We start from the raw sequence: 24079 nt of genomic DNA on the forward strand, positions 1-24079 counted from the left end.
TCCCAACCTGCAAAAAGCCATTTCAGGGAGGTACCCCCTGAAGGTACCCCCTTTTTAAAAAAATAATAATAATAATAATAATTAAAAAAAAATAAGTAAATAAATATAAAAAAATACTTTAGCCTTCTTAGATACTGAAATAGTGATGAATAGCTTATGTTTGTTAATTAATTGTCTCTACTCAGCACACCAAATAAGGAAGGCCTATAGTTAGAAATGTGTAGATTTTAGTAGTTTGGTCTTTATGTAGCTTTGGCAAATAGCCATCTAGTCCTGAATAATATGCACATGAAATGACACTTGTTAAACTCACCTCAACATGTCTTTTGCAAAGTAAAGTAACTAAGTTAATCAGTAAAGTAACTAAGTTACTTTTTAAAGGAGTAATCAGTAATCAGATTACTTTTTCAAGGTAACTGTGGCAACACTGGTCTGAACAAGAGTGGTTGCGGTGTGTATGGGTGTGTATGTGTTTGTGTGTGTGTGTGTGTGTGTGTGTCTGTGTGTGTGAGCACAAGCCTGTGCGCAGCCTGGCTGATGATGTGAACTTCCTGCAGGGTGTGAGAGTGCACTTAGGAAGGAGCATCTGATTGCACACTGATAACCTACCCTTCTCGGTTGATAGCAGTGAGCAGCATCTAGACTAGAAAGACCACACACACACACACACACAAGCACCCACATACATAATATATATACACAAAACCATCAATGACTGCTTACAAAGCTGACTTTGACTACAAGAAAGACCAAGGCATGAAAGGAGGGTTGGGAAAAAGAGAAAGAAGGCTGGAAAATTATATTTTTCTACGTCTTCTCTCTCTCTCACACACACATAGATTAAGGTGACTCACAAGTCACTTCTAGAAATTCTGCAGTAATTCCATAAAGAATATTCCCCTTTATGCTGCTCATTGAACCAAACAGAGGTGGCATAATGCTACCCCAGTGTGTGCTAACAGATAGGCTAAATGAGGAAAATTGCTGTCTTCAATGAGTTGAATCTGTCAACAACATTGTGGTCAACATCAGCTAACTTGCTAACAGCTAGGGACTATAGGCTAAACAATAATTTCTGTCCAAGTAAACTTCATAAGTTTGAACTAAGTTATATTAGATGGCTAGTCATTAATTCAAAGAATCTTATCTTCACTTATATTCAAATTACCTGCGCTAATATAAATAGCAACCTGTAAGAAGAGACAGCTGAAATGAAATCAGTTTTCACACATCATTTCAATGACAACTGACAGCTCAAAAAAACGTAACCGCTAGAGAAAAATAAATAATAAGAATCTCCTCCTCTATACCTCATACATGTGTGTGGTGGGATAAAGAGGTGATAAATGGGGCTACAGTCACAGAAGTCATGAACACCTGTTCGACTGTCACTGATTAGACTGAGGACAAGAGGGAGAGAGCTGCTGATGGCCGACACAAACAAATGTCATGTGGATAAAGACAGAAGGCTATCAAATCCTCATCAGATTGATATAACCCCACCCAAGGGCGTAGGTTTGGTCTGACAATAATGTATGATACACGTCTGACTTTTTGTATGACACATTACCTACTGATGCATATGCAGTAAAACAATTAGTATAGCACCATTCCAATTTTACATGTCTATGGCAAGCCGATTAAGCATTTATTCAGATATCTTGATATCAGGCATAATTGTCATGTACATGCAAGCCATTTCTGTCCACTAGTTAACTAGTAAGCCATTTCTGTGTGAACTAGTTAACTAGTGACAAGCCAAAATGCTCACTAGTTAACTAGTAAGGTCCAAATTCTCTCTAGTTAACTTCATATGTTTCATATCTTACTAGTTAACTAGTAATGCTCAGCATGTTCACTACTGCCGGTTCGAGCCCTGACCAGTGGGCCGCGGCTGAAGTGCCCTTGAGCAAGGCACCTAACCCCTCACTGCTCCCCGAGCGCCGCCGTTGAAGCAGGCAGCTCACTGCGCCGGGATTAGTGTGTGCTTCACCTCACTGTGTGCTGTTTGTGTTTCACTAATTCACCGATTGGGTTAAATGCAGAGACCAAATTTCCCTCATGGGATCAAAAAAAGTATATATACTTATAACTAATGGACACTGAAATGTATATGACTTCTATATTTTACTAGTCAACTAGTAAGGTACAAAAATGTTTACTAACTATGTTTATTAACTAGTGACAGCATAAATGCCCACTAGTTAACTAGTGAACACATATTAGCTTCTCTAGTTAACTAGTGAGAGCCAGAAATGTCCACTAGTTAACTAGTAAAGGCCAAAATGCATACCAGTCAGCTAGTTGAAGGCTTTTGGGTCTCACTAATTAACTATTGACAGCCAAAAATGTGCACGTGTTTACTAATGAAGGCAAAACTCACTAGTTAACTAGTTGGAGTAGGTCAATGTCACTAGTTAACTAGTGAACCATAAATGGCTTACTAGCTAGCTAGGTGATGGCAGCAGGCTCACTAGTTAACTAGTTGATGCATCCTTTGTCCAAACTAGTTAACTAGTGAGGTCATAAATGTATACTAGTAAATTGGTTGAAGCCTAAATTCACACTAGTCAGCTAGTGGCGCAGAATTAAAATTAGGAGGCGGAGAACTCTGGAAATTGAGGCTTTCTATTGGCTCCCCTATGTCCAAATAGAACATGACAACCATTCACAGCATGAATTTCACAAAATCCCACCCACAACATTTGCATGTGGCACACAAGTTAACATGCTGGCCAAAGGAACTTTAATTAGTAAACTAGTGGCTTCAATGTGACACTTACATGTAAACTAGTGAAGGCAGAACTGCTCACTAGTTAACTAGTGAAGACACAAATGCCCACTAGTTAACTAGTGAGGTCTAAAAAAAGTGTCACTAGTTTACTAGTGTGCACCAAAAAAAACACTAGTTAACTAGTGAAGGCCATTTCAGCCCCACTAGTTAACTAGTGAGATGCCAAAATGGTCACTTGTTAACATGTAAAGGCAAAAATACCCTCTAGTGGCATGTATATTTTGTTCACTAGTTAACTAGTTACACCTAAAAAGAGAAACAAACTGACCATTTTTGTCCACTAGTTAACTAGTGGAACAATTGAAGTCTCACTAGTTTGCATGTGTGGCAGTGAAGCAGCTCACTAGTTAACTAGTGCCTGAAACGGCTATTATGGAAATTCTAATGAGAGGGTGGGTAGAAGACTCCTATTGGGTATTATGTAAGAATCCCACCCAGTCTAAATGTAAATTTACTGTTCATAGCCTTGCAATCAGGTCCTGATGGGTGCCCCTAGTGGCTAAAGTGACACACTGCTCTGCAACGGTACTTCTGTATAGATAGTAAAGCAGAGCCTGCAGTAGCTATGCAGTATCTCTCATTCTGTCAAAATGGTTTTTAATAATAACAGGGAAACCCCATGCTTTAACAAGTGAGCTCTTAGTGATCCACACCAAAGATTCATCGGATCAATTTTAATATTATTCTTTGTTTATTGTTGCTAGGCAACCACAGATATAAATGTATCCATTCAGTCGTGCTTTTCTGATTAATAACTGAAAAACAAGATTATACACATTAACTGCACATGGTTTCAAAAGTAATTAAAAGCTCAAAGATCAAGAAAACTTCATGCACTTCTAAGGAATTGAACCCTGGTGTCCCACATGATCTCCTGCTGCTTAACCACTTGAGCTAGTCTTGCCACATCAGCAATGCCAGAGCCTGTCTATGGAGAGCCTTGCCACTCCGTATTAAGTCCCATTGTACCGAATTTTGGATGCAGTTCCACCAGAGTTCCACTGGGGGCGATCGCCATGAGTGCAGAATGAATGGGAGTCAATGGAGCTAGACGGCTAAAATTGTCTCTTTCACCTGATTGTCGTTGACAAATCTTAGATTTGATTGTAGTTTGTATAACTTCATAACAACATGGGTTATAGGTCAAAGTTGAATGAGCGAGTACTTATGTCCTTTTGATTTCTTACAGGTTGGGTTCGCTTGTTGCACATAACACGCTAGCATTGTGCTAATGAATGGCGTCATTGACACGTTTGAAAGGCTTTTAAGAACAGTTAAGTGACTTTAAAAAATATAATACTCAACCAAGTGTATTTTCTTTGCCTCCCCTTTCGAATACAATACTCAAATTACTTGGAAAAAATTATATCCGAGAAAAGTGGATTTTGAGGGTACAGCTCTATAGACCTCCATGCATTCTGCACTTTCGTGGACGAGCCCTCATGTGGAACCACAGAAGGAACTGCAACCAGTTCAGAAACCGGAAGTTTTCCGAGAGTGGCAGTTCTCCCCTTATTAGACTCTCTGGCAATGCTATCATCAATGTTCATGTTACTGAAATGTTTTGTTGCTAGGCAACCATATACAAATGCCTCCAGTTTTATCGCAATTTTCAGACTAATAACTGAAAAACTAAAGATTGTAGACATTAACTGAACGAAGATTACAGCAATACACCACAACTTTGTTACTAGACATGTTATCAAAACATATTTTTATGCTCACACGATCTTAGTTTATAAAAGTTTGCTCTTAGAACAGCCTGGACGAAGTCAGCCATGTTTTCTAGGTTTCTGAGTCCTAAATGGACCAATCAAAATCCTTGTTCCGCCTTCTTCATTTGCATGCAAGTGCGACATTGCGCACTAGTTAACTAGTGAAGGCCAATTTGTCACTAGTTAACTAGTAAGAGTACCTTTTGCATTACTAGTGAACTAGATAGCTCCAAAAACAGCCACTAGTGTGTGTCTTGTGCGCACTAGTTAACTAGTGAGCTGCTTCACTGCCACACATGCAAACTAGTGAGACTTAAATTGTTCCACTAGTTAACTAGTGAACAAAAATGGTCAGCTTGTTTGTGTTTTTAGGTGTAACTAGTTAACTAGAACAAAATATGCATGCCACTAGTTAACTAGTAAGGCCCACAACACCCTCACTAGTAAACTAGTGGGTATTTTGGCCTTTACATGTTAACAAGTGACCATTTTGGCATCTCACTGGTTAACTAGTGGGGCTGAAATGGCCTTCACTAGTATAGTGGGTGTTTTGGAGCACACTAGTAAACTAGTGACACTTTTTGCACCTCATTAGTTAACTAGTCGAATGGAAATTGCCATCACTAGTTCACCAGTGTGTGTTTTGGTGCACACTAGTAAACTGACACTTTTTAGACCTCACTAGTTAACTAGTGGGCAATTGTGTCTTCACTAGTTAACTAGTGAGCAGTTCTGCCTTCACTAGTTTACATGTAAGTGTCACACTGAAGCCACTAGTTTACTAGCTAGAGTACATTTGGCCAGCATGTTAACTTGTGTGCCACATGCAAATGTTGTGGGTGGGATTTTGTGAAATTCTGCACTGTGATTGGTTGTCATGTTCTATTTGGACATAGGGAGCCAATAGAAAGCCTCAATTTCCAGAATTCTCCGCCTCCTAATTTGAATTCTGCCCCACTAGTTGACTAGTGTGAATTTTGTCTTGAACTAGTTTACTAGTATACATTTATGATATCACTAGTTAACTAGTTTGGACAAATGATGCATCAACTAGTTAACTCGTGAGCCTACTGCCATCACCTAGCTAGCTAGTAAGCCATATATGGTTCACTAGTGACATTGACCTACTGCAACTAGTTAACTAGTGAGGTGTTTTGCCTTCACTAGTAGGCCTAAACATGTGCATTTTGGCTGTCACTAGTTAACTAGTGAGACCCTTCAATTAGCTACTGGTATGCATTTTGGCCTTTACTAGTTAACTAATAGACATTTCTGGCTCTCACTAAACTAGTGAAGCTAAAATGTGTTCACTAGTTAACTAGTGAGCCTTTTGGCTCCCACTAGTTAACTGGTGTGCATATGTTGAGTTAACTAAACAAACATGGCTCACTAGTTAACTAGTTGACAAAAATGGCTTACATGTACATGACAATTATGCCTGATATCAAGATATCAGAATAAATGCTCAATCGGCTTGCCATAGACTGAGTACCAAACAATATTTATTATATATGGTAGTAAAGGTAAAACTGAAAATCAGCTGAATACAGAGGAATACAGAAAATAATCTTTGATGCTTCGATACACCATGCTAAGCCCTTCTAGTGAAAGTGAAGAACAAAGTAATCTTACACATGGCTATAATTCTGTACAATTACATTATTATGACCGCCGCGCTGCACCCACCCAACCACCCCCCACCCAAACATTCTCTCTCTTTCTCTCTCTCCCGGACTGCAACTCTCTCTGTATGCATTTAAGGTGTCATAAAGTGTTCATCTATCACTGTTCATCTATCATCTATCGCCTCCATCCACAATCTGGTCTCAAACTGTTTTCTGTTCTTTTTCCAGTTGTAAGCTCATAAATAGTCACATGGTGTTTCATGTCCATCCTTAGGACAGGGTGCTTTCCAGAGAGGGATCACTGTTCAGGTGCCTCTGTTGGCAGATAAAAACTTTAAGGTTTAAATTTCCCTCACAGGATCAAAAGAGTATATATTACTTAGGTCTTTATGCAGATGTCAGCGGTGATGATGAATACCTAAAATGAAAATTATAGACCTCACTCTTCCCCCCTCCTTCCACACTCACCAGGCCTATCGGCGGAGCTGCCATAGAGACACAGCTCATTAGCATTTGATGACAGGCGGACAGAAAGCCCAGTGGACAATCGCACAGCACTGATAATTATGGCCCACTGGCCCCCAGGGGTCTCTAGTGAGTTTAATTAGAGGACGGGATGGTGATACTGCACTGCTATAATCCCACGCTGTTGTGCTATGCTGTGTATCTATTGAGTGAGACAGACATGTGCATGATTATGAAAGATACACGTGTGGAGATGCACACGTCACACATACACCAGCACACACACACACACACAAACACACACACACACACACACTAGTACCATGCCATGTACAGGAGCTAGAGTTTAATATTTAAGTAACATTGATTAGTTTGTCTTTCCCAAGGGCCTTGGGAATCATGAATTTTTCACCAAATCAATAGACTTGAAATGCATTAGTATGGATAATATTTCACATTAGAGGTCTGCGCAGGACTGATTTTTCAGCCCCGCAACTGTCCGCTCCCGCAATATTCTGTCCCGCTCCCACATTAATGTGTCATTTTTAGTTCCGATCCCGCCCGCATCTGTAACATGATGTCCCGCTCCAGCCCGCTAAAGCCCGCATGCAGGAGGGATAGCATATTCAGTTTTTCTTTCTGTCTCTCGAAAGGAGCACACACACCTGAGAAAGACTCCAGATGTCAGTTTCTTGGTTCTGAATGTAAGCTAACAACTGAAGTAGGCCTAGTCTGGTGCCCTCTTCCTCTGTCATGCTTTCGATTTCGAGTTTTGACAATGAGCAGCAGGAACAAATTGAACCCACGTAAACGACAATATAGGCTATAGGCCTGCTATCCGTCAGTTATGCTTAAACCCTGTTTTTTAATGCTGCCTAACAGAACATCCAGCTGAACTATAGTTATGAACACTACTTTCCATATGAACACTAATAATTTCCATATTTAATTTTACGCTCATATTTAATTTGCGGGAGTGCAGTGAATCATCGGTTTGTCCCGCACCCGCGAACGCACCTCTCTCATCCCGCCCGCTCCCCAAAAGAGCTTTCAAAAGTTGTCCCACGCCGTAGAGGTCTGCACTCCCGCGGTAGACCCGCGGGACCCGACGCAAAAGAGTGCGGCGCGGGACAACTTTTGAAAGCTCTTTGCAGGAGTGGGAGCGAGACTTCTGTTCACTGACAGAGGAAGAGGGCACCAGAATAGGCCTACTTTAGTTGTTAGCCTACATTCAGAACCAAGAAACTGACATCTGGAGTCTTTCTCAGGTGTGTGTGCTCCTTTCGTGAGACAGAAAGAAAAAACTGAATATGCTATCCCTCCTGCATGCGGGCTTTAGTGGGCGGGAGCGGGACATCATGTTACAGATGCGGGCGGGATCGGAACTAAAAATGACACATTAATGCGGGAGCGGGACAGAATATTGCGCAGACCTCTACCGCGCCGCACTCTTTTGCATCAGGACCCGCGGGTCCCCCGGGTCTACCACGGGAGTGCAGACCTTCACATTCTCTGGTGTAATGGCCAACCAACTCTGGCCACAAAAAGACAGAACTGACATTGTAGAAAAGATGTTGAACTCTGTAATCATATCAATCTTTTCCTATTGTGAGTATTTGTCTGAGATCTTCATCTGTTTTTGATTCATTGGTAATACTTTACACTCAGTAACACTTCACAGGGATTGACATGAGTTCATAGTCTCTCATTCAGGACCTCATGCATGTAGGGTGACCACCTGCTAATAAGCCCAAGGGGGGACAAGGGGTATGTTTCTGAGGGACAATGTGGGACACTGCCTGGCGCGGCGGTGCCCCCACCTCACGGGCAGACTCACTGATAGTGGTTTACCCATTTCTAGCACATATTTACATAATATACCTTACGTGGTATATTAATAATGCCCTTCCCCTAAACATGTGTAATTGCTGATGTATCATGAATAGGCCTAGCCTGGAAACCAGACTCTCTGACTTGGCAGAGAGTCTGGCCTAGATCCATAGGCGTTTGTTTATTTCCGGGTGGGACGGCACAGTTTTGAGGTTTAAAATCATTGGAGTTCCTTTGAACCGCTTTGAACCAATCACTAACAACCCGGCGTTTAGGTCATACACGGGTGCATCTTATCAACAAACAATCACCGCGTTTCATCTATGTAACTCTCACCAAAATGCATCATATAGTGTTTTGTGAATGTATCCAAGTCAAACTTTCATATAAATGCATAAGTACGTCCAAAGCGCCACATTTAAGCTTGTATGCGTTGTCGTTTTCGGGTGAAATGACCTTTTGAATGGGATTCCTATAGGGCTACTACTTTTTTTGATACAATCGCGTCAAAATCGCTATTTTTCAAATACTATGAAGGCTCGACACAACATAAACTTTGATCGAAGTATCATCAGTGTCTCTACACATGAACTCGAAGATTGAGAACATTGTTGGTGTACACAGAGTTTACTAAAGAGAGGTTTTGAACAACTCACTTGTTTTTCTGCTTTCGCTGCCATCTTGCCATCTTGCAAGGAGTGAGTTGTCAAAATCTTTCTTTTTAGTAAACTATGTGTACCGAACAATGTTCTTAATGCTCGAAGTTCATATGTAGAGACAATGATGATGTCTCATCAAAGTTTCAAGTTATGTCGAGCCTTCTTAGTGTTTGAAAAATAGTGATTTTGACCCGAATTCATGTAGCCTACTAAACTACAGTTTGACTTGGTAATGCGTTAAGAGCCTTTAGTGACAAAATCTATGACTAAAATTTAGCTGGCGATATAACATCCTACTCCACTGTGACTTCGTTCATGACACTCCTGTTAATAGGCTAAACTATTATTTACATTTGCTCAAAGATTTCATAAGTATAAGTCATTTTCGCTCCCCTACGTTGATGTATTCCAAGCGATCTGCTTCAGGGGCAGGGGCGTAGTAATTGAAACACCATGCCTGGAGTGCGTAATTGCTCTCAGGGGCCACTGTTAAGCTGGTTGGTCGGCTGCCCAACTGCGAAAGTAAACGAAGCGTGAATCAACCTATTCCAGGCGGAGTGGGGTAGGGAAAAGAAATCGACCGGAAGTACGTAGACAGGCCAAGGCCAGGCTAGAATAGGCCAACCAATGTGTATTTTTTTTTTCTAAATAAAGATTAATACTTTGAACATTCAATGAATTGACAGATGCACTTCCACTTACGATTTACTTTAGCTATTTCAGTTTATTTATTTTTCATTATTTATTCACTTTAAATAAATTATAATGTAAAATTGTAGGATTAACAGGAAAGTCTTAACTCACAACGCCAGAAGTTCACGGAACGAGAAGGGGGAGGAAGGATGGTGGACTTGCATGTTAGTTAAGCGTATGTAACTCTTCTCGACTTATACTTCAGGGTAATTTAACATCCCCACAATTTAAATGAGAAAACCATGTTAACAATTCACCTACGACGGACCTTACACCTAGGGAGAGGGGGGTGTAATTTAAGTCATAACTTGTGTTACCAGTCTACCGATCTCTGGTGTTACGTTGAAACTATTCAGTTTGGTGCAACCCGATACATTTTAGTAGCTCGTAAACTTCAACGTAGTTTACGTTAGAACTAAGCTAAGATGGAACTTACGTTCAACTGGTGCAACCGGCTGCAGGATATAGAGCGACCAACTTTTTTTTGAGCAAGCATTGATTATGCATGACACAGTCTCAATTTGCGGGACGCATGAATTGGGCTTCAAACGCTGTGCACGCACGCGCTACGCGGGACGGGTGGTCACCCTACATGCATGAACAACACATCAACTAAAGCATTAGGTATGATGGGAAGGCCTATATCAATATGATTTATGATTCGTTTTCAGAACTGTGCAACTCACCGAGTGGTTAGTGGTGTTCGTTGATTATTAAAATCAAATATATCGGCGCAATGTATGATATTCAGCCGTCTTATTTGCTATTGTGGAACTATTTTTTCAGACACCTCACAACCACGTATAAACTTCCGCTCAATATTTGAGCCTGAAGCATAGACCACAGTAATATCAACGTGCAATGAGTCTTCCAACAGAAATCAATGAGATTTTACAAAATGCCAAATAAAACACGACAGAAACTGTATTTCGCTACGCTACTTGTTTTGGAACATCAACGTTAAGGGTTGTTTTAGGACTTGTTTGAGCATGCCTGTAGGCAGCCACTCAAAACGAGTCAGAAAAGTCCAGACAGGACCAATCGTCAAAATGTCGGTGTCCACCACTCTAGTTCATCCAAAACAAACCAGAAAAGGGACTCAAAGTGCTAAATACCGGAATTTTCCTTTAAACGTTGCTTGGGGTAAAATTGACCCCAAGGATAACAGGAGGGTTAAGCAGGTCAACACAATCAAGAAAAAATGTAATATAACAGCTTCAAGGTCATTTTGATGGTAAACTAACTTGTTACAGGCCGAATGGTGCACCTTTCCAGTTGTAACCTACCCGTCTGCGGAGAACCGCCTTGTAATTTCACTCTCCCCCGATCCAGAGAATCACAATTTATTTTACGCCAATTGTGCAATAATAGCCTAGCCAGTCAGATACTCCTCAGAGATGATCTTAGCCAGTTTATAAACAAATCCACATGTAGACTAAGAGCAGACATGTCTACAGTGAACACAACACTACTGAGTGAAACACAGAAAGAAAGAAAGAAAAAACACAGGAGGAAACCTTTACCAATTATGAGCTCAGGCTCCATATAACACAATACTATTCCCTAAAAGGCCAGTGCTAACCATGACAATAAATAGCTATCTCTAGACAACTACTACCGATTGAGTCGAAGAGATGGTCTCACAGATGGTCATGCATACACATACACACACTCATTGACACACACACACACACACACACACACACAAACACACAAACACACACACACACACATACAAACACCTGACTTCCACACACACAGCTGACTCCTACATGCTACCTTGTTTCAGAATTGTCCTTCACTCTGCTCACATTGTTTCCTGCTCCTGAGTCCTGAACTGTGCTTTAATCAAACCAGATTAATCATCAAGTCCTTCTTTTACACGCCCTGTTAATTAATATTGCAAATATTGTCGTGGTAGTCATCATCTCTCTGAGCAACAGCCTCTTACGCGTCCATCTATATTCAAATCTGGTCAGACTCAAGAGCCCTTACTTAATATCAGTTTCCGCCAAAGTGGCTTTATCCATCTCTTCAAATCTACATACATTTAAGGACTAGCATGGAGGGCTTGTACGTATAGCAGAAAACTTCTGTTTTAATGCTCGATTTCATGACGGATCTGTGAGCCTGGATCTTAAAAGCTAATCAATCCACTGTAATTGGCAAAGGATTAGCTTTGCTTCTGATCTTGGTTTGATCTCTGACTGATCTCACGGCATGGGGGTATATGTTTTGCAATCTTCATTTAAGACTCTGTAGCATCAAAGAGACTGCAGACTTGACCCTCTGTCAATCAAATCTCAGTACTGGAGTTACGGATGGCTTATCTCTTGGCATTTTGACAGAATGATCAATTTAGAAAAGAAGACATTAGCATGGTTCAGAGGAAGGTGAGGTCCACTATTCAGATGGGGCTCATTAGAAATGGCGTCCTGGCCTGAGGATTCTGGGGGACACGGAACTCCTCTGGCCCAAATCCACTAGTCCGGTGCCACAACCTCAATGTTGTGTTCTGTAAAAAAAAACAATGAAGAAGCCCTAAAGTCATAACAAACAGCAATCAGAAAAATGATACATTTGACAGAAAAAAAGAAGGGGAAATGTAACCATGAAATCAGTACACCAGGGCATGAATGTATTTACATGTAGAATGTTGAGGTTGAAGTGAGAATACCCATACCCTGATTTAACTACATGTACCGCAGAGCGGTACAAAATGTGACCGCCGCCCAGTCCAGCACATTTTTTCCACAAAAATAAATCACGCTGAAAGGCCTATATGATTCTAACTGTCTCACTAAATTGCATTATCCACACTCAATTCTCACTGGTATCTGTTAGACAACAAGTACCAAAACATGATTAGTTCATAGATTTCACATGTAAAATTCATTTTATGCAACCCCACCTACATCTTGCCAGTTCATAATTCTGAGAATTTCTTGAATTGTATGCATGTGTGCACATGAAATGGGTTAACATGACCCCTGGAGGCAAACATATGGGAAAAAATGGTCATCCTAGGCCCTACAGTTCTCAAGATATTCACAGAGAACTGTGTCTGCCCTACCCTCCTTTCAGGGGGTCCAGTCCAGCGGAGGGGCTACAGATCAAAACGAAAAATGACGGTTCCATGCTATACATGTGGGGTTACATGCCCACCAAGTTTTGTGTACCCCGGTCTTTCAGTGTCCCGGGAATCCTTGTTGGTGTACGTCACTAAATGTACACATAAATTATTTTATTGTAAGGCCCCCTGTGAACGAAAGTACACAAAACTTGGCATACATTCGGAGGGTGTCAGAATGATCCTACACTTTTAATTTCGTGCAGTTTTGACCTTGTCAGCCAGAGATATTGTGATGAAAACACCTAATTTTTTTGCTTTTTTAATTTTTAACTAGGTGGCTATACATGAAATAAGTGGTAATGGGATGGGTTGACATGCCCCCTTAAGACCAACATACATAAAAATGGTGGACCTCCTAGGCCCTACGGTTCTCGAGATATTCACAGAAAACTATCTCCGGCCACCTACAGGCCAGTTGGTGCATAGTAACATAAATTAATTTATTGTGTGGCCCCCCATGAACAAAATTCCACAAAAATTGGCGTACATACAGAGGGTGTCATAATGATCCTACACTTCCAATTTTGTGCAGTTTTGACTATGTTAGGTCACAGATACCTGCGATTACAACATCTCATTTTTACTTTTTTGTGTTTAACTAGGTGGCGCTATACATGAAATGAGTGGTTATGGAATGGGTTGACATGGCCCCTTGAGATCAACATACAAAAAAAATGGTCCTCCTAAACCCTACGGTTCTCGAGATATTCACAGAAAACTGTGTCTGCCCTATCCTCCTTTCGGGGGTCCAGTCCAGCAGGGGGGCTACAGATCAAAACGAAAAACGATGGTTCCATGCTATCCATGTGGGGTTACATGCCCACCAAGTTTCGTGTACCCCGGTCTTTCAGTGTCCCGGGAATCCTTGACGGAAATTTGGACATGCAAAAAAGAAAAAAAAAGAAGGAAAAAAAATCTGACTAAACCTATCGCTGCGCGGCGGTCATAATTACTGTAGGACATGTGTCTAAGTCTGGTCATTTCACACACAGCCTTCTGTAAAGGTCACCTGGGGGGCATGACCAGTCCAGCACGGTCCCACCAGAGACATAGGCTAATTACTTAATTTAGCCTACCCTTTTGACCACTAAAATTGATCAATGATCAATTTAGAAAGGAAGACACTAGCATGGTTCAGAGGAAGGTGAGGTCCACTATTCAGATGGGGCTCGTTAGAAATGGCGTCCTCTAGCTGTTACGAAATGAACAACACATCTATTTCGTCACACACTTTCAGTGAAGCTTTGAAAGGTCTTTTACCTTTGGCACAGAACATGTTCAGTGCGTTAAATTATTTCTTCTGAATTAAATATATGTGTGTTGCATATATAGACATGTAAATAGAGCAACCTCTAACCTGTCCTTCTGAAAATTTGAGCAAGCAAAGTCTTGTGTTGACAAAGCAAACTCCTATGTTGACAAATATTAATGCACTGGTTCTCTAAAACATGATCTAATCATCTCATCTCATCTCATGATCTCATCGATTGTCTGTTAAACAGATGAGCATACACAAGCAGTAATGGAGTTAAATGCATCTTCGTTTGGGTCAATTTTGCCATATAAAGCTGTCAGAAGCTTTAGAAAAAGAACAATCTACTCCAAGTGTCTCGGAAATGATCAATGGCGTTTATAATGTTGTTATTGTTATGTGTGTATTAGGCCTACTGTGTTCCCGCACGCTCTGAGTGTGTGTGTGTGTGTGTGAGAGAGAACAAGTGACATCACTCCTTGGGACTGTTCGTTGACTAGCTGCTTTGGAGTAGGCAGTCCACTGGAACACCCGATCCTATGTGCTGCGTTTGGGGAACGGAACCCTTTGGAGAAGCGCTGCGCTCAAGAACTTCACGCTGTAAAACATGACGTGGACACGGTTAAAAGCATATACATCCGCTCCATATCAGGGGTGGATACCCGAAGCTGTTCTCGGAGGATAGAAATGATGCCTGGAAGTCTTGGGCATTAACATTTCCCTGTAACTACGGGTAAACCGTCCAAGTTGTTTCTGGTCTTTTGCGCACTAAACCCGAAGCGCACTAAAATGAAGTTTGGCAAAAGCGTTTGCATCATCAATGTCGGAGGCACCAAGTACGCTCTTCCGAAAGACGTTATCAAAGATTTTCCCTTACGCCGTGTTAGTCGTCTTCACAACTGCTCGTCGGAGAGGGAAGTGCTTGAAGTCTGTGATGACTATGACCGGGAGAGGAACGAGTTCTTTTTTGACAGACACTCTGAGGCGTTCGGTTTTATCATGTTATACGTGAAATACGGCAAGCTGAGGTTTGTGCCCCAGATGTGTGAACTTTCCTTCTACAATGAAATGGTCTACTGGGGCTTGGAAAGCTCGCACCTGGAGTTTTGCTGCCAGCGGCGACTGGATGACCGCATGTCAGACACCTACACGCACTTTCCCGAGGAGGACCACAAAGCTGAGGATGACTTCAGGGGCGAGGAAGAGCCAGCGCGCCGGGCAGATTCCAAGTGGCTAGAGAGAATGCGCAGGACGTTTGAGGAGCCCACGTCCTCGGTGGCAGCGCAAATTCTGGCCTCGGTGTCCATGATTTTTGTCATTGTCTCTATGGTTATGCTTTGCGCGAGCACTTTACCGGACTGGAAAACAGCTGAGAGTAACGTCGTGGAAGAGCACAGGTACAGAGACCTTAAAACGCCTCTCCGGATAATCTTTCTAAATCAGAATGTGTATAGCTTATTGCGATCATGGTTTTTATCAGGATGTCGTGATCGAGACTTCTGTTCACTTAGGCTGAAACATCGGGAACAGCGAGAAATAAACTTTGTTGCATTAAAGTCGGAGTAGAACAAAAACGTAGTGTACAAACAGATAAGCCAAAACGAGAGTAAAGAAAATAAAACGAGCTATTTTTCATAGAAAAATATCTATACTGTCAGACAGACCCATATATTAAAATGACCAGTCAGTATAATTGCTGTTTCCAGTTGTACCTCTTCAAATGAATTCCAAGCACACCCTTGCTCCGGGGAATACACATTGTCATTAGTCAGAATGGTGAAAATGGTCGAATGGAAACTGTTTCATATGTAAAAAATACTGAATGTCAATGAGTCAGAAATGTCATGGGGCAACCCAGCTTAACACCAGATCAGTCTGTATCAAATTTCAATTACACAGAGGTATTGAATAGGCTACGGGTGTGAGAGGGACGCCCTTTTAATCCTTTTCACATCTGTCCATTTTGACAAGTTCCTCCAGCGCGTAGCCTTTGTCGATTCCCTATTTGTGTTCCATGGATTGATTGAGTGTCAATTCTGTGCTGTCATGTTTTCTGTCAGAATTCATGTGTTTTGTCTTTTATCTTTCAGCTTCAGAGAGCCCGAATAAAACTTCCTTAGTAAGGCATTGCCCGCCGAGGATGCGGTGCAGTAGGCCTAAGAGTTCAGAACGTTTGTGTAATTTCGGTGACAGATTTACAGGCAAATATGTTAGGCTTACTACTGTGTACAATGTGTCATGTAAGTACACATAAGTAGTAAGGCTATGCTGTACGATTCACCGCACTGTGATAGAGGCGAAAATCACAAATGGCGAGATCGGTCTTGTTTGGCTACTCCCGGCAGGGATCTCTCCATGGTTCTGACACCGAGATCCCTGACGTGTCAGCTTTGTTGACACATCACAGCAAGCCGTCCAGATAGCAGTTTACACTGGAGCGGGTGCGGCACTAATGTGATGCTGATCAGCTGGGTCTGAACCACGTCAGTTTACACTGGAGCGGGTGCGGCACTAATGTGATGCTGATCAGCTGGGGCTGAACCACGTCAGGGCCGTCCCCGTCCTGGAAACCACTTCCATTTGTGCGCGCGTGGCCGGCAGCTCTCAAACAGTGTTGTTACTGTAAACGAATAGCAAATAGTTATAGTCAATGCGATGCACTATTTCAGGAATATTCTGCAAACTGTTATAACTCATTACTAAGTGAGATGAAACTATGACTTTTAAATTGTGTTTGTTTGTTAAAAATGTAATAATTTCAATATAGCATCTTGTGGTAAGGGCAGACAGTACAATTCCAAACATACTTTTTAATTCAGTTTTAAAGAAGTGTGTAGTGTTGAAGATCATTTAACTTTGCCAGCTTCGGTTACAGTGCCACTGAGTTTCTAGTGTGTGTGTGCGTGTGTACTCTGTGTTCACCTGACCATTAACCTATCTGTCTGTCTGTCTGTCTGTCCTTCACCCATGCTACAATGTCTACTACACGGACTGCTCCTAAGGTACCTGAGGAGCCTACACCGATTACATGGCACAGCTGAGAGAGAGTGGGTGAAAGAAAGAGAGGGAGTGTGTGAGAGAGAGAGAGAAGAGTGTGTGTGTGTATTATATAGTGTGTGTGACATGGCTCTGACTCACCTCCTTGTACACAAATGTGTCTCTGCATTTGTGTGTGTGTGTGTGTGTGTGTGTGTGTGTGTGTGTGTGTGTGTGTGTGTGTGTGTGTGTGTGTGTTAGGTAAAGGTTTCAGGAGGGTCACATCTGTTAATTAATCACCTCCTCTGACAAAGGGAAATCTCTGAGGAAAGGTCAGGTTTGTCGTCCAAGCGAACATGGTGCTCTGTGTACTGGCTGACAAGACCAGATTTCTCCCACAGATATATGTCAGCTATACTTTCTTTTGGCAGCCTTATCCTCATCTATGAATGGGTGGCATGATCAACTTTGGCTATCTCACCCACTCAATAGAAGCAATACCTTTTTCAAATATATTTTCATCTTGAGATCCCTGGGTATTCCACATCACTGACGGAACATGTTGGCAAAGCGAGTACTTGTTGTTTTACCTCAATATTGACTTAAAATCACAGACTTTTAGGTCACATCCCGAACCCTGGGCTCCATCAAACATGTCGTTGTGGAATATTCTAAAAATGAAACTCAAGCAGCTTATTTTCTGTTTTATCTTAAACTTCTCCTCCTCTCGTTCCCTTCTGGTGTGCCAGAGGGAATTAGAGAATGAGATATTTAGAGAGCTACTATTGGTTATATTAAAAGTTATGCACTACCAAAGGCTAGGCTTTGTTCTGGGTTCTTAAGTTACTACAACCCATATTGTCACTTTGAAGACTTTGGTTAGATTTGCTAGTCTCTGCCTATCCTACGTATTGATTTCATTTTCTCTCTCTCCGAAGCACCAAATCCAATTTGTCTTTAAATGGAGAATAAATGATGGCAGACAAGGTTATAGAAATCAGACACACAAAAGGAATATTGAACCAGAATATCACCATGCCTTTGTGACTACATACCATATGTATACTTTTGTTTACATTAGCAGCACACCTATGCAGTTTTTTGTAAATCCGACCATGCCAGTGAATCAAGATGGTCTTTAACTGAGGCATAACAAACATTTTTTATGATTGTAACCAGGGTTGTCAGTTTCATGAACGATAAGGTTTATAGCTGGCTAATAGCCCGATTGCCATTTGGCAACTGCACTCATGTTGGTGTTTCTGCTGCTAAGGTAACATGCATTTTGTGACACCCTGCTGTGCACTATGGCAACTGACACCTACTCCCCCTCCTCCCCTCCCATTTCCCCTTGTCTATGTATGTCCGTTTGGGTGACCTTGTGTGTGACTGTATAATTTGCTTGGGCTTATGCCGATGTGTGTCTGTGTTTATGTCACTGGATGCATATAAATTCATTTGTTTATGTGTGTGTGTGTGTGTGTGTGTGTGTGTGTCCATACATACATGTGAGTGAAATATGTGTTCCTGTTTCTGTCTTTCTGTGTTTCCACCCATGTCTTTGTGTGTGTGTGTGTGTGTCAGGATCATCGAGGCCGTGTGCATCGGCTGGTTCACTGCCGAGTGCATCATCCGCTTCCTGGTGTCGCGGGACAAGTGTGAGTTTGTGCGGCGGCCGCTCAACGTCATCGACCTGCTGGCCATCACGCCCTACTACATCTCCGTGGCCATGACGGTGCTGACCGGCGAGAACTCCCAGCTGCAACGGGCGGGCGTCACGCTGCGCGTCCTGCGCATGATGCGCATCTTCTGGGTCATCAAGCTGGCGCGCCACTTCCTGGGCCTGCAGACGCTGGGCCTGACGCTCCGCCGCTGCTACCGCGAGATGGTCATGCTGCTGGTGTTCATCTGCGTGGCCATGGCCATCTTCAGCGCTCTGGCTCAGCTGCTGGAACACGGCCTGGACCTGGAGGCAGGCAACGAGGACTACGCCAGCATCCCGGCGGCGTGCTGGTGGGTTATTATCTCCATGACCACCGTGGGCTATGGAGACATGTACCCCATCACCGTGCCGGGTCGCATGCTGGGCGGCCTGTGCGTGGTGAGCGGCATCGTGCTCCTGGCGCTGCCTATCACCTTCATCTACCACAGCTTCGTGCAGTGCTACCACGAGCTCAAGTTTCGCTCGGCGCGGGTCACGCGCAGTCTCTCCGCCGAGTTCATCAACTGAAGGGGGACAGGACGTACATGGAGGCGAGGCCGCAGCACCTGTGAAATCTCCGAGAACAGAGTGGGTGTGGAGATGGCAGCCATCTCAAAAACCTCTCAGAGAAGAGAGGCCTTCCACAGTCACATCACTCTCACCAACTTCTCTGGCCTTACTCTCCCCACCACAGAAAGTTCCAGATGTTTCTGGACTTTAAAGCTTGTGCACACTAAAAGCTGTTAAAAGTGTGACAAGCAGGGGTGGAGTTTCTAGGCTTTCATGTCCACTGAGAGCTCGTAGGAGGTCTGAAGGAGAACCCTTAAAGGCTTCAGAGATCAGTGATTTAGACATTCAACCTCACACAAGGAGACTCTCAAGGCAATCAATTGTGTTAATCAACCGACTAACCAACCACACACCTGGCACTCATATTGAATTGCTGTTCATCAGGGACAGCTCCTGTATTCTGTAGAGTTCCTTATGTACAGCAGCTCTGATTGAGAGTTGTTTTTTTTAATGAAGAGGGAAGGGGATGGGAAGGGGTTGCTGTAAGTGAATGTATAGGGGTGCTTCTATGGCAACCAGGGTTTTCTGGCTGGATCCCCTTGACAAGCCACAAATGTAGAGAGCAGCTTGTCTGTGTCCAAGAGGCCTTCATATCACTTTCTCAGCTACAGAGGAGCTGGCTGGCTTCTCGTCTAACTGCCTTATGGACCTGTTCTTATTTCCCTTTAAAATCGAAAAAAAAAAACACATGGCTTCGCACCAGGCAACAGGATTACAGGGCCTGAATGCAATCTGAAATGCCACTGAGCTGGCGAGCGCTGGCAGCAGCTGAACAGCGTGTGTGTGATTTAGTTATGTGTTCTCCTCCTCTCCCGTGCACTGTGGTATTTGTAAATGTGCTAAAATGGAAGCAGAATCCAACTCATATCAAGCGTTTGTGAAACCTGTATGAATGATAGGTCTCGTTTCCCTCAGATCTTTTTCTCTTTTGTTTGTGAGGGGAATAGGTGTGGGGTGAGGGGGGTGGAGTCAGAGCATTGATCCATAGAGTGATGGGGCACATTCTGAATGATTAAAAAAGCCTCATATGAACAGAAAATCAGTGACTGATGTTCATTTGAACACTCTGACATTGGCATTACAGTCAGAGTGTTAGCAATCAGCCATAGGTGATAAATCAAATCAATTGTGTACACTATCATTTTCATAATCAGGCGGTTTGCCAACCGTTTTTGCAGCCATTCATCTTCTTACATCCCTATTATTTTTAGAGCATATTTGTAGAATTTCATGAAAGCTAGACTTAATGATAGATAGACTTAGATGAGAGAAAGCGAGAGAGAGAGAGAGAGAGAGAGAGAGAGAGAGAGAGCAGTAGAGAGAGAGAGAGAGAGATGTTCTGAGCAGGGCAGGCCATGGATTGGTAGTGTGTCATGGAGGAATCGGTGGTCTGGACGACGCTTCGCACTGCACAGAGGCTGAGCGACCCCTCTGTCGTCCACTTCCTGTCCGTCTGTCTGCTCTCCACCTCTGTAGCACTGCTGGCCTTCAGGCAAGAGGAGTGTCAGCTTTCAGGCCACTAATGTCTAGTCCTCTTAAACTCAAAAGCTCAATAAACAACAACTACTACAATGAACAACGATAGAGAAACACTTCACATCACAGCCTTGAGCCGTGCTCCTCTTGAAGTTGTCGTCTGTGCCACCCTCTTCTCCTCGGCCCGCTGTCATGTCCCATTTGGAGTGGCCTGTAGCATCCTGTCAGTAGACTCCAAGGCCCACAGACCAGCCAGAAGGTAGAGGCAGGGTGTCAGTTATTGATCCCAGGTCCACACAGACTGTAAGTTATACCCGTGGAGTGATTCTCCATATTGATCAGTCACGCTGTAGAAAAGCACAGGCTCTCCTGCACCTCTAGAGCAGCCTGGGTCTTTGTCGTTTGTTTTTGTTCTCCATTTTCTTTGTATGGTCTTTGTGGTCAGCTTGATTATGATTCCTAAGAAAGGTCATTCCTCATGCTAACTGCCATACAGGATGTAGAAAAAGAGAGAGAACTGTCTGACATTCACCTTTTCATTCCGCTGTAGTTATTCAGTGCTATAGATTGCTTTTTGGAAATGTTCTGAATGTCTGTTGAAAAGCAGTGCGTACACTTCCAGTATCTGTCACGGGCAGACTTGCCTTTCCCTTTAATAAGTGGTGCACTATTTCAGCAGCGTCAGTGTTTGAGTTCACCTGGTTGTTTTTTTTCCATTGATCAGTCTGGTCAGGTCTGTCCATGAAGTCTTTCACTTGGCCTCTTGCCCATAGTCATTAGGTCAAATGGGGGTATTGGTTGTGTTAAATATTTATGGGTTTGCAACAAGCCTAAGATCCAAGTCACACTTGCCTGTGCCCTGAATGAATCCAAATAATGGTTGTTCTCTATAAAGGTGACTTTCACTGTCAAATTAGATGGGTTAATGTTTCATTTTATTGGTCACAGTACCTGGAAATTGGTTGCATTGAAATAAACTCTGGTTTGGGTTTGTTACAGCTTGCAAATATATGCCATTGATATTTCCACTTCCATAAATGTATTGGAGGTTATTTTTTCCTTTCCTGTAAAAATATCACAGCACCCAGATCCCCAACCATAAACACACACACACACACACACACACACACACACACACACACCTACACAATCACCACTCTTTAAATATTGCAATTAGTGTTATCACAATGGAATTCACAAAGGAATAACATCCTTATTCAGCCAAGGCTACAGTATGTCTCACATTTTGAGCTTGTAACAGCTTCATAAATCTTGATCAGACAGTGATCTCCCAAGCTTCTCTTTATAAGCCTTCTGGAAATCATCAAAGACACACACACAAACACGTGCACACACAAACAAACATTCATAAAGAAGCACAAAAAGGTCATGCATTCTATCTTCACTAATGAGCACCTATATCCAAGCACTTCTTTGGTTCCATTTCAGTAAGTGTTCAACATAGCCATGAGACATACAATACCTTTAGCTGGGGTTGGGGGACAGTGGTTGGGGGAGCACTAATGAAACCCTTTCAGCTCCATCCCACAAAGTGAGCACTTCATTGCATCACAAAATGTAATATTGTAAAATTAGATGGCCATTTGTGCAGCATATGGGTGTCTGATGTTACTTGTTGCTATGTTCTGTTCAAATCTCAGCTGCAGCCTCTAATGTGTCAGCTGTTCTTGTGCGTCCAAGAACTGGAGTGTAATTGTTACCACTGGTACAAGAGTTAGATACGTCTCTTTGGCTTCATCAGGCGTTCGCTGAGTTTGATCAAGCTACAATATTCCACTTTGTGACTCTCTGAAGCAGAAGTTAAAAATCAAATTACAAAAGATAACCAATTGCTGTCAGCTTTGCAAAATTGGTATCGGTAAGCAATGTTGGATAAAAGGAGTAAAAAAGGTAGAATTTCGGGGATGTTGGCTATCATCAAGTGGAAGTGCTATATCTTATCAATTTATTTGACAGATTATTTTTTACACCGCCAAATAAGCAATGGATTCATTTGGGTCATTATCTCAAAATGGTCATGGTAATTCTTTCTTGCTAAATAGGTAATTTGTTTTCTCCAATGAGCTATGACGATATTATCAGCTCTGATATGTCACACTAGCTTTTTCCAGATCAGGCTTTAGGCTGGATCCTGTTCTGGGTTCCGTGGTCTATAGCCTGGGCATCTTTGTAAGTTTTATGAATGTCATACTGCAAAAAAGCACACAGACCATGCTTCAGTAGACACAGAATGTGAGCTCTATCTCTGTAGTGAAGTGTAACTGCAGATTTTACAAAGCCTGACTTGAACTGTATGTAATGTCAATGCTTTCTCCCATTTGAATAGATCTATTTTGAAGTAGAAATAATGTATTTAACTTATCTTGCTCAGTTTGTGATATTACATTAAATCTTAAGATATTCAAATGTTTTTTCTTGTGTATCATTATGAACAACTCCAACATACAAACTGCAAACTACAGCAATGTGTAGTTTTAGCTTAAAATAAAGCCAAAGGATTTTGATAATTACACTTACTAAATAATCTACTTCTTTCACTTGCCTAGCTAAACTAAGTCTTTCACTTGACTAGCTAAGACAGAAGTTTGGAGGGTATAAAGATATTTACATCTAGGCTACAATAAGAGTCATTATGGTAATTTATTTTCTCAGTAGCTTGCCTGTTCCCTCACAATACATTTACAATTATTTTTGTATTTCCTCAATATATATGGGTTCCCAAATAATACATATTTCGATTACTTTAAGAAATAAGGTTCACTTGCAATTCTTTGGCATAACCTTACATTAGTGGGTTAAAAAAATATTCGGAGGTAGTGCTGGGCGGTATAACCAAAAATGTATATCACGGTATTCTTACGGTTTCACGGTATATGACAGGGTTTTTTTTATGCATAATCAGATGTTCACAGCATTTTCTACAGGTTGAGAGAGGAATTGCTGCAGTACATTGACTAAGGATGGTCTATTTTACTGTCATGATGTAGAATAACTCCACACTGGTAATGCAGTTTTGCATGGCCCCAGAAAATGATGCTGTTTACAAAGAGCCACTCATGATTCTAATGAAGAATCTAATCAGAATGCAAAGACAATTGCAGTCAAAATACAGAACTTTTACTGTGCAAATTTCACAAACATCTTATATAACCAATAAAACGTATAAAA

General features: G+C 42.1%; 1 protein-coding gene across 1 annotated transcript; it reads left to right on the plus strand.

Annotated features, from left to right (window-relative positions):
- The first annotated feature begins 14664 nt into the window (after positions 1–14664).
- Positions 14665–23273, plus strand: LOC125311695 (potassium voltage-gated channel subfamily G member 3-like). The gene is made up of 2 exons (XM_048269967.1): positions 14665–15563; positions 18727–23273. The coding sequence occupies exons 1-2, from the start codon at positions 14956–14958 to the stop codon at positions 19370–19372; spliced, it is 1254 nt and encodes a 417-aa protein (XP_048125924.1). The 5' UTR covers positions 14665–14955; the 3' UTR covers positions 19373–23273.
- The last annotated feature ends 806 nt before the right edge of the window (positions 23274–24079 follow it).

This window comes from Alosa alosa, chromosome 18, assembly GCF_017589495.1.
Source record: "Alosa alosa isolate M-15738 ecotype Scorff River chromosome 18, AALO_Geno_1.1, whole genome shotgun sequence".
NCBI lineage: Eukaryota > Metazoa > Chordata > Actinopteri > Clupeiformes > Clupeidae > Alosa > Alosa alosa.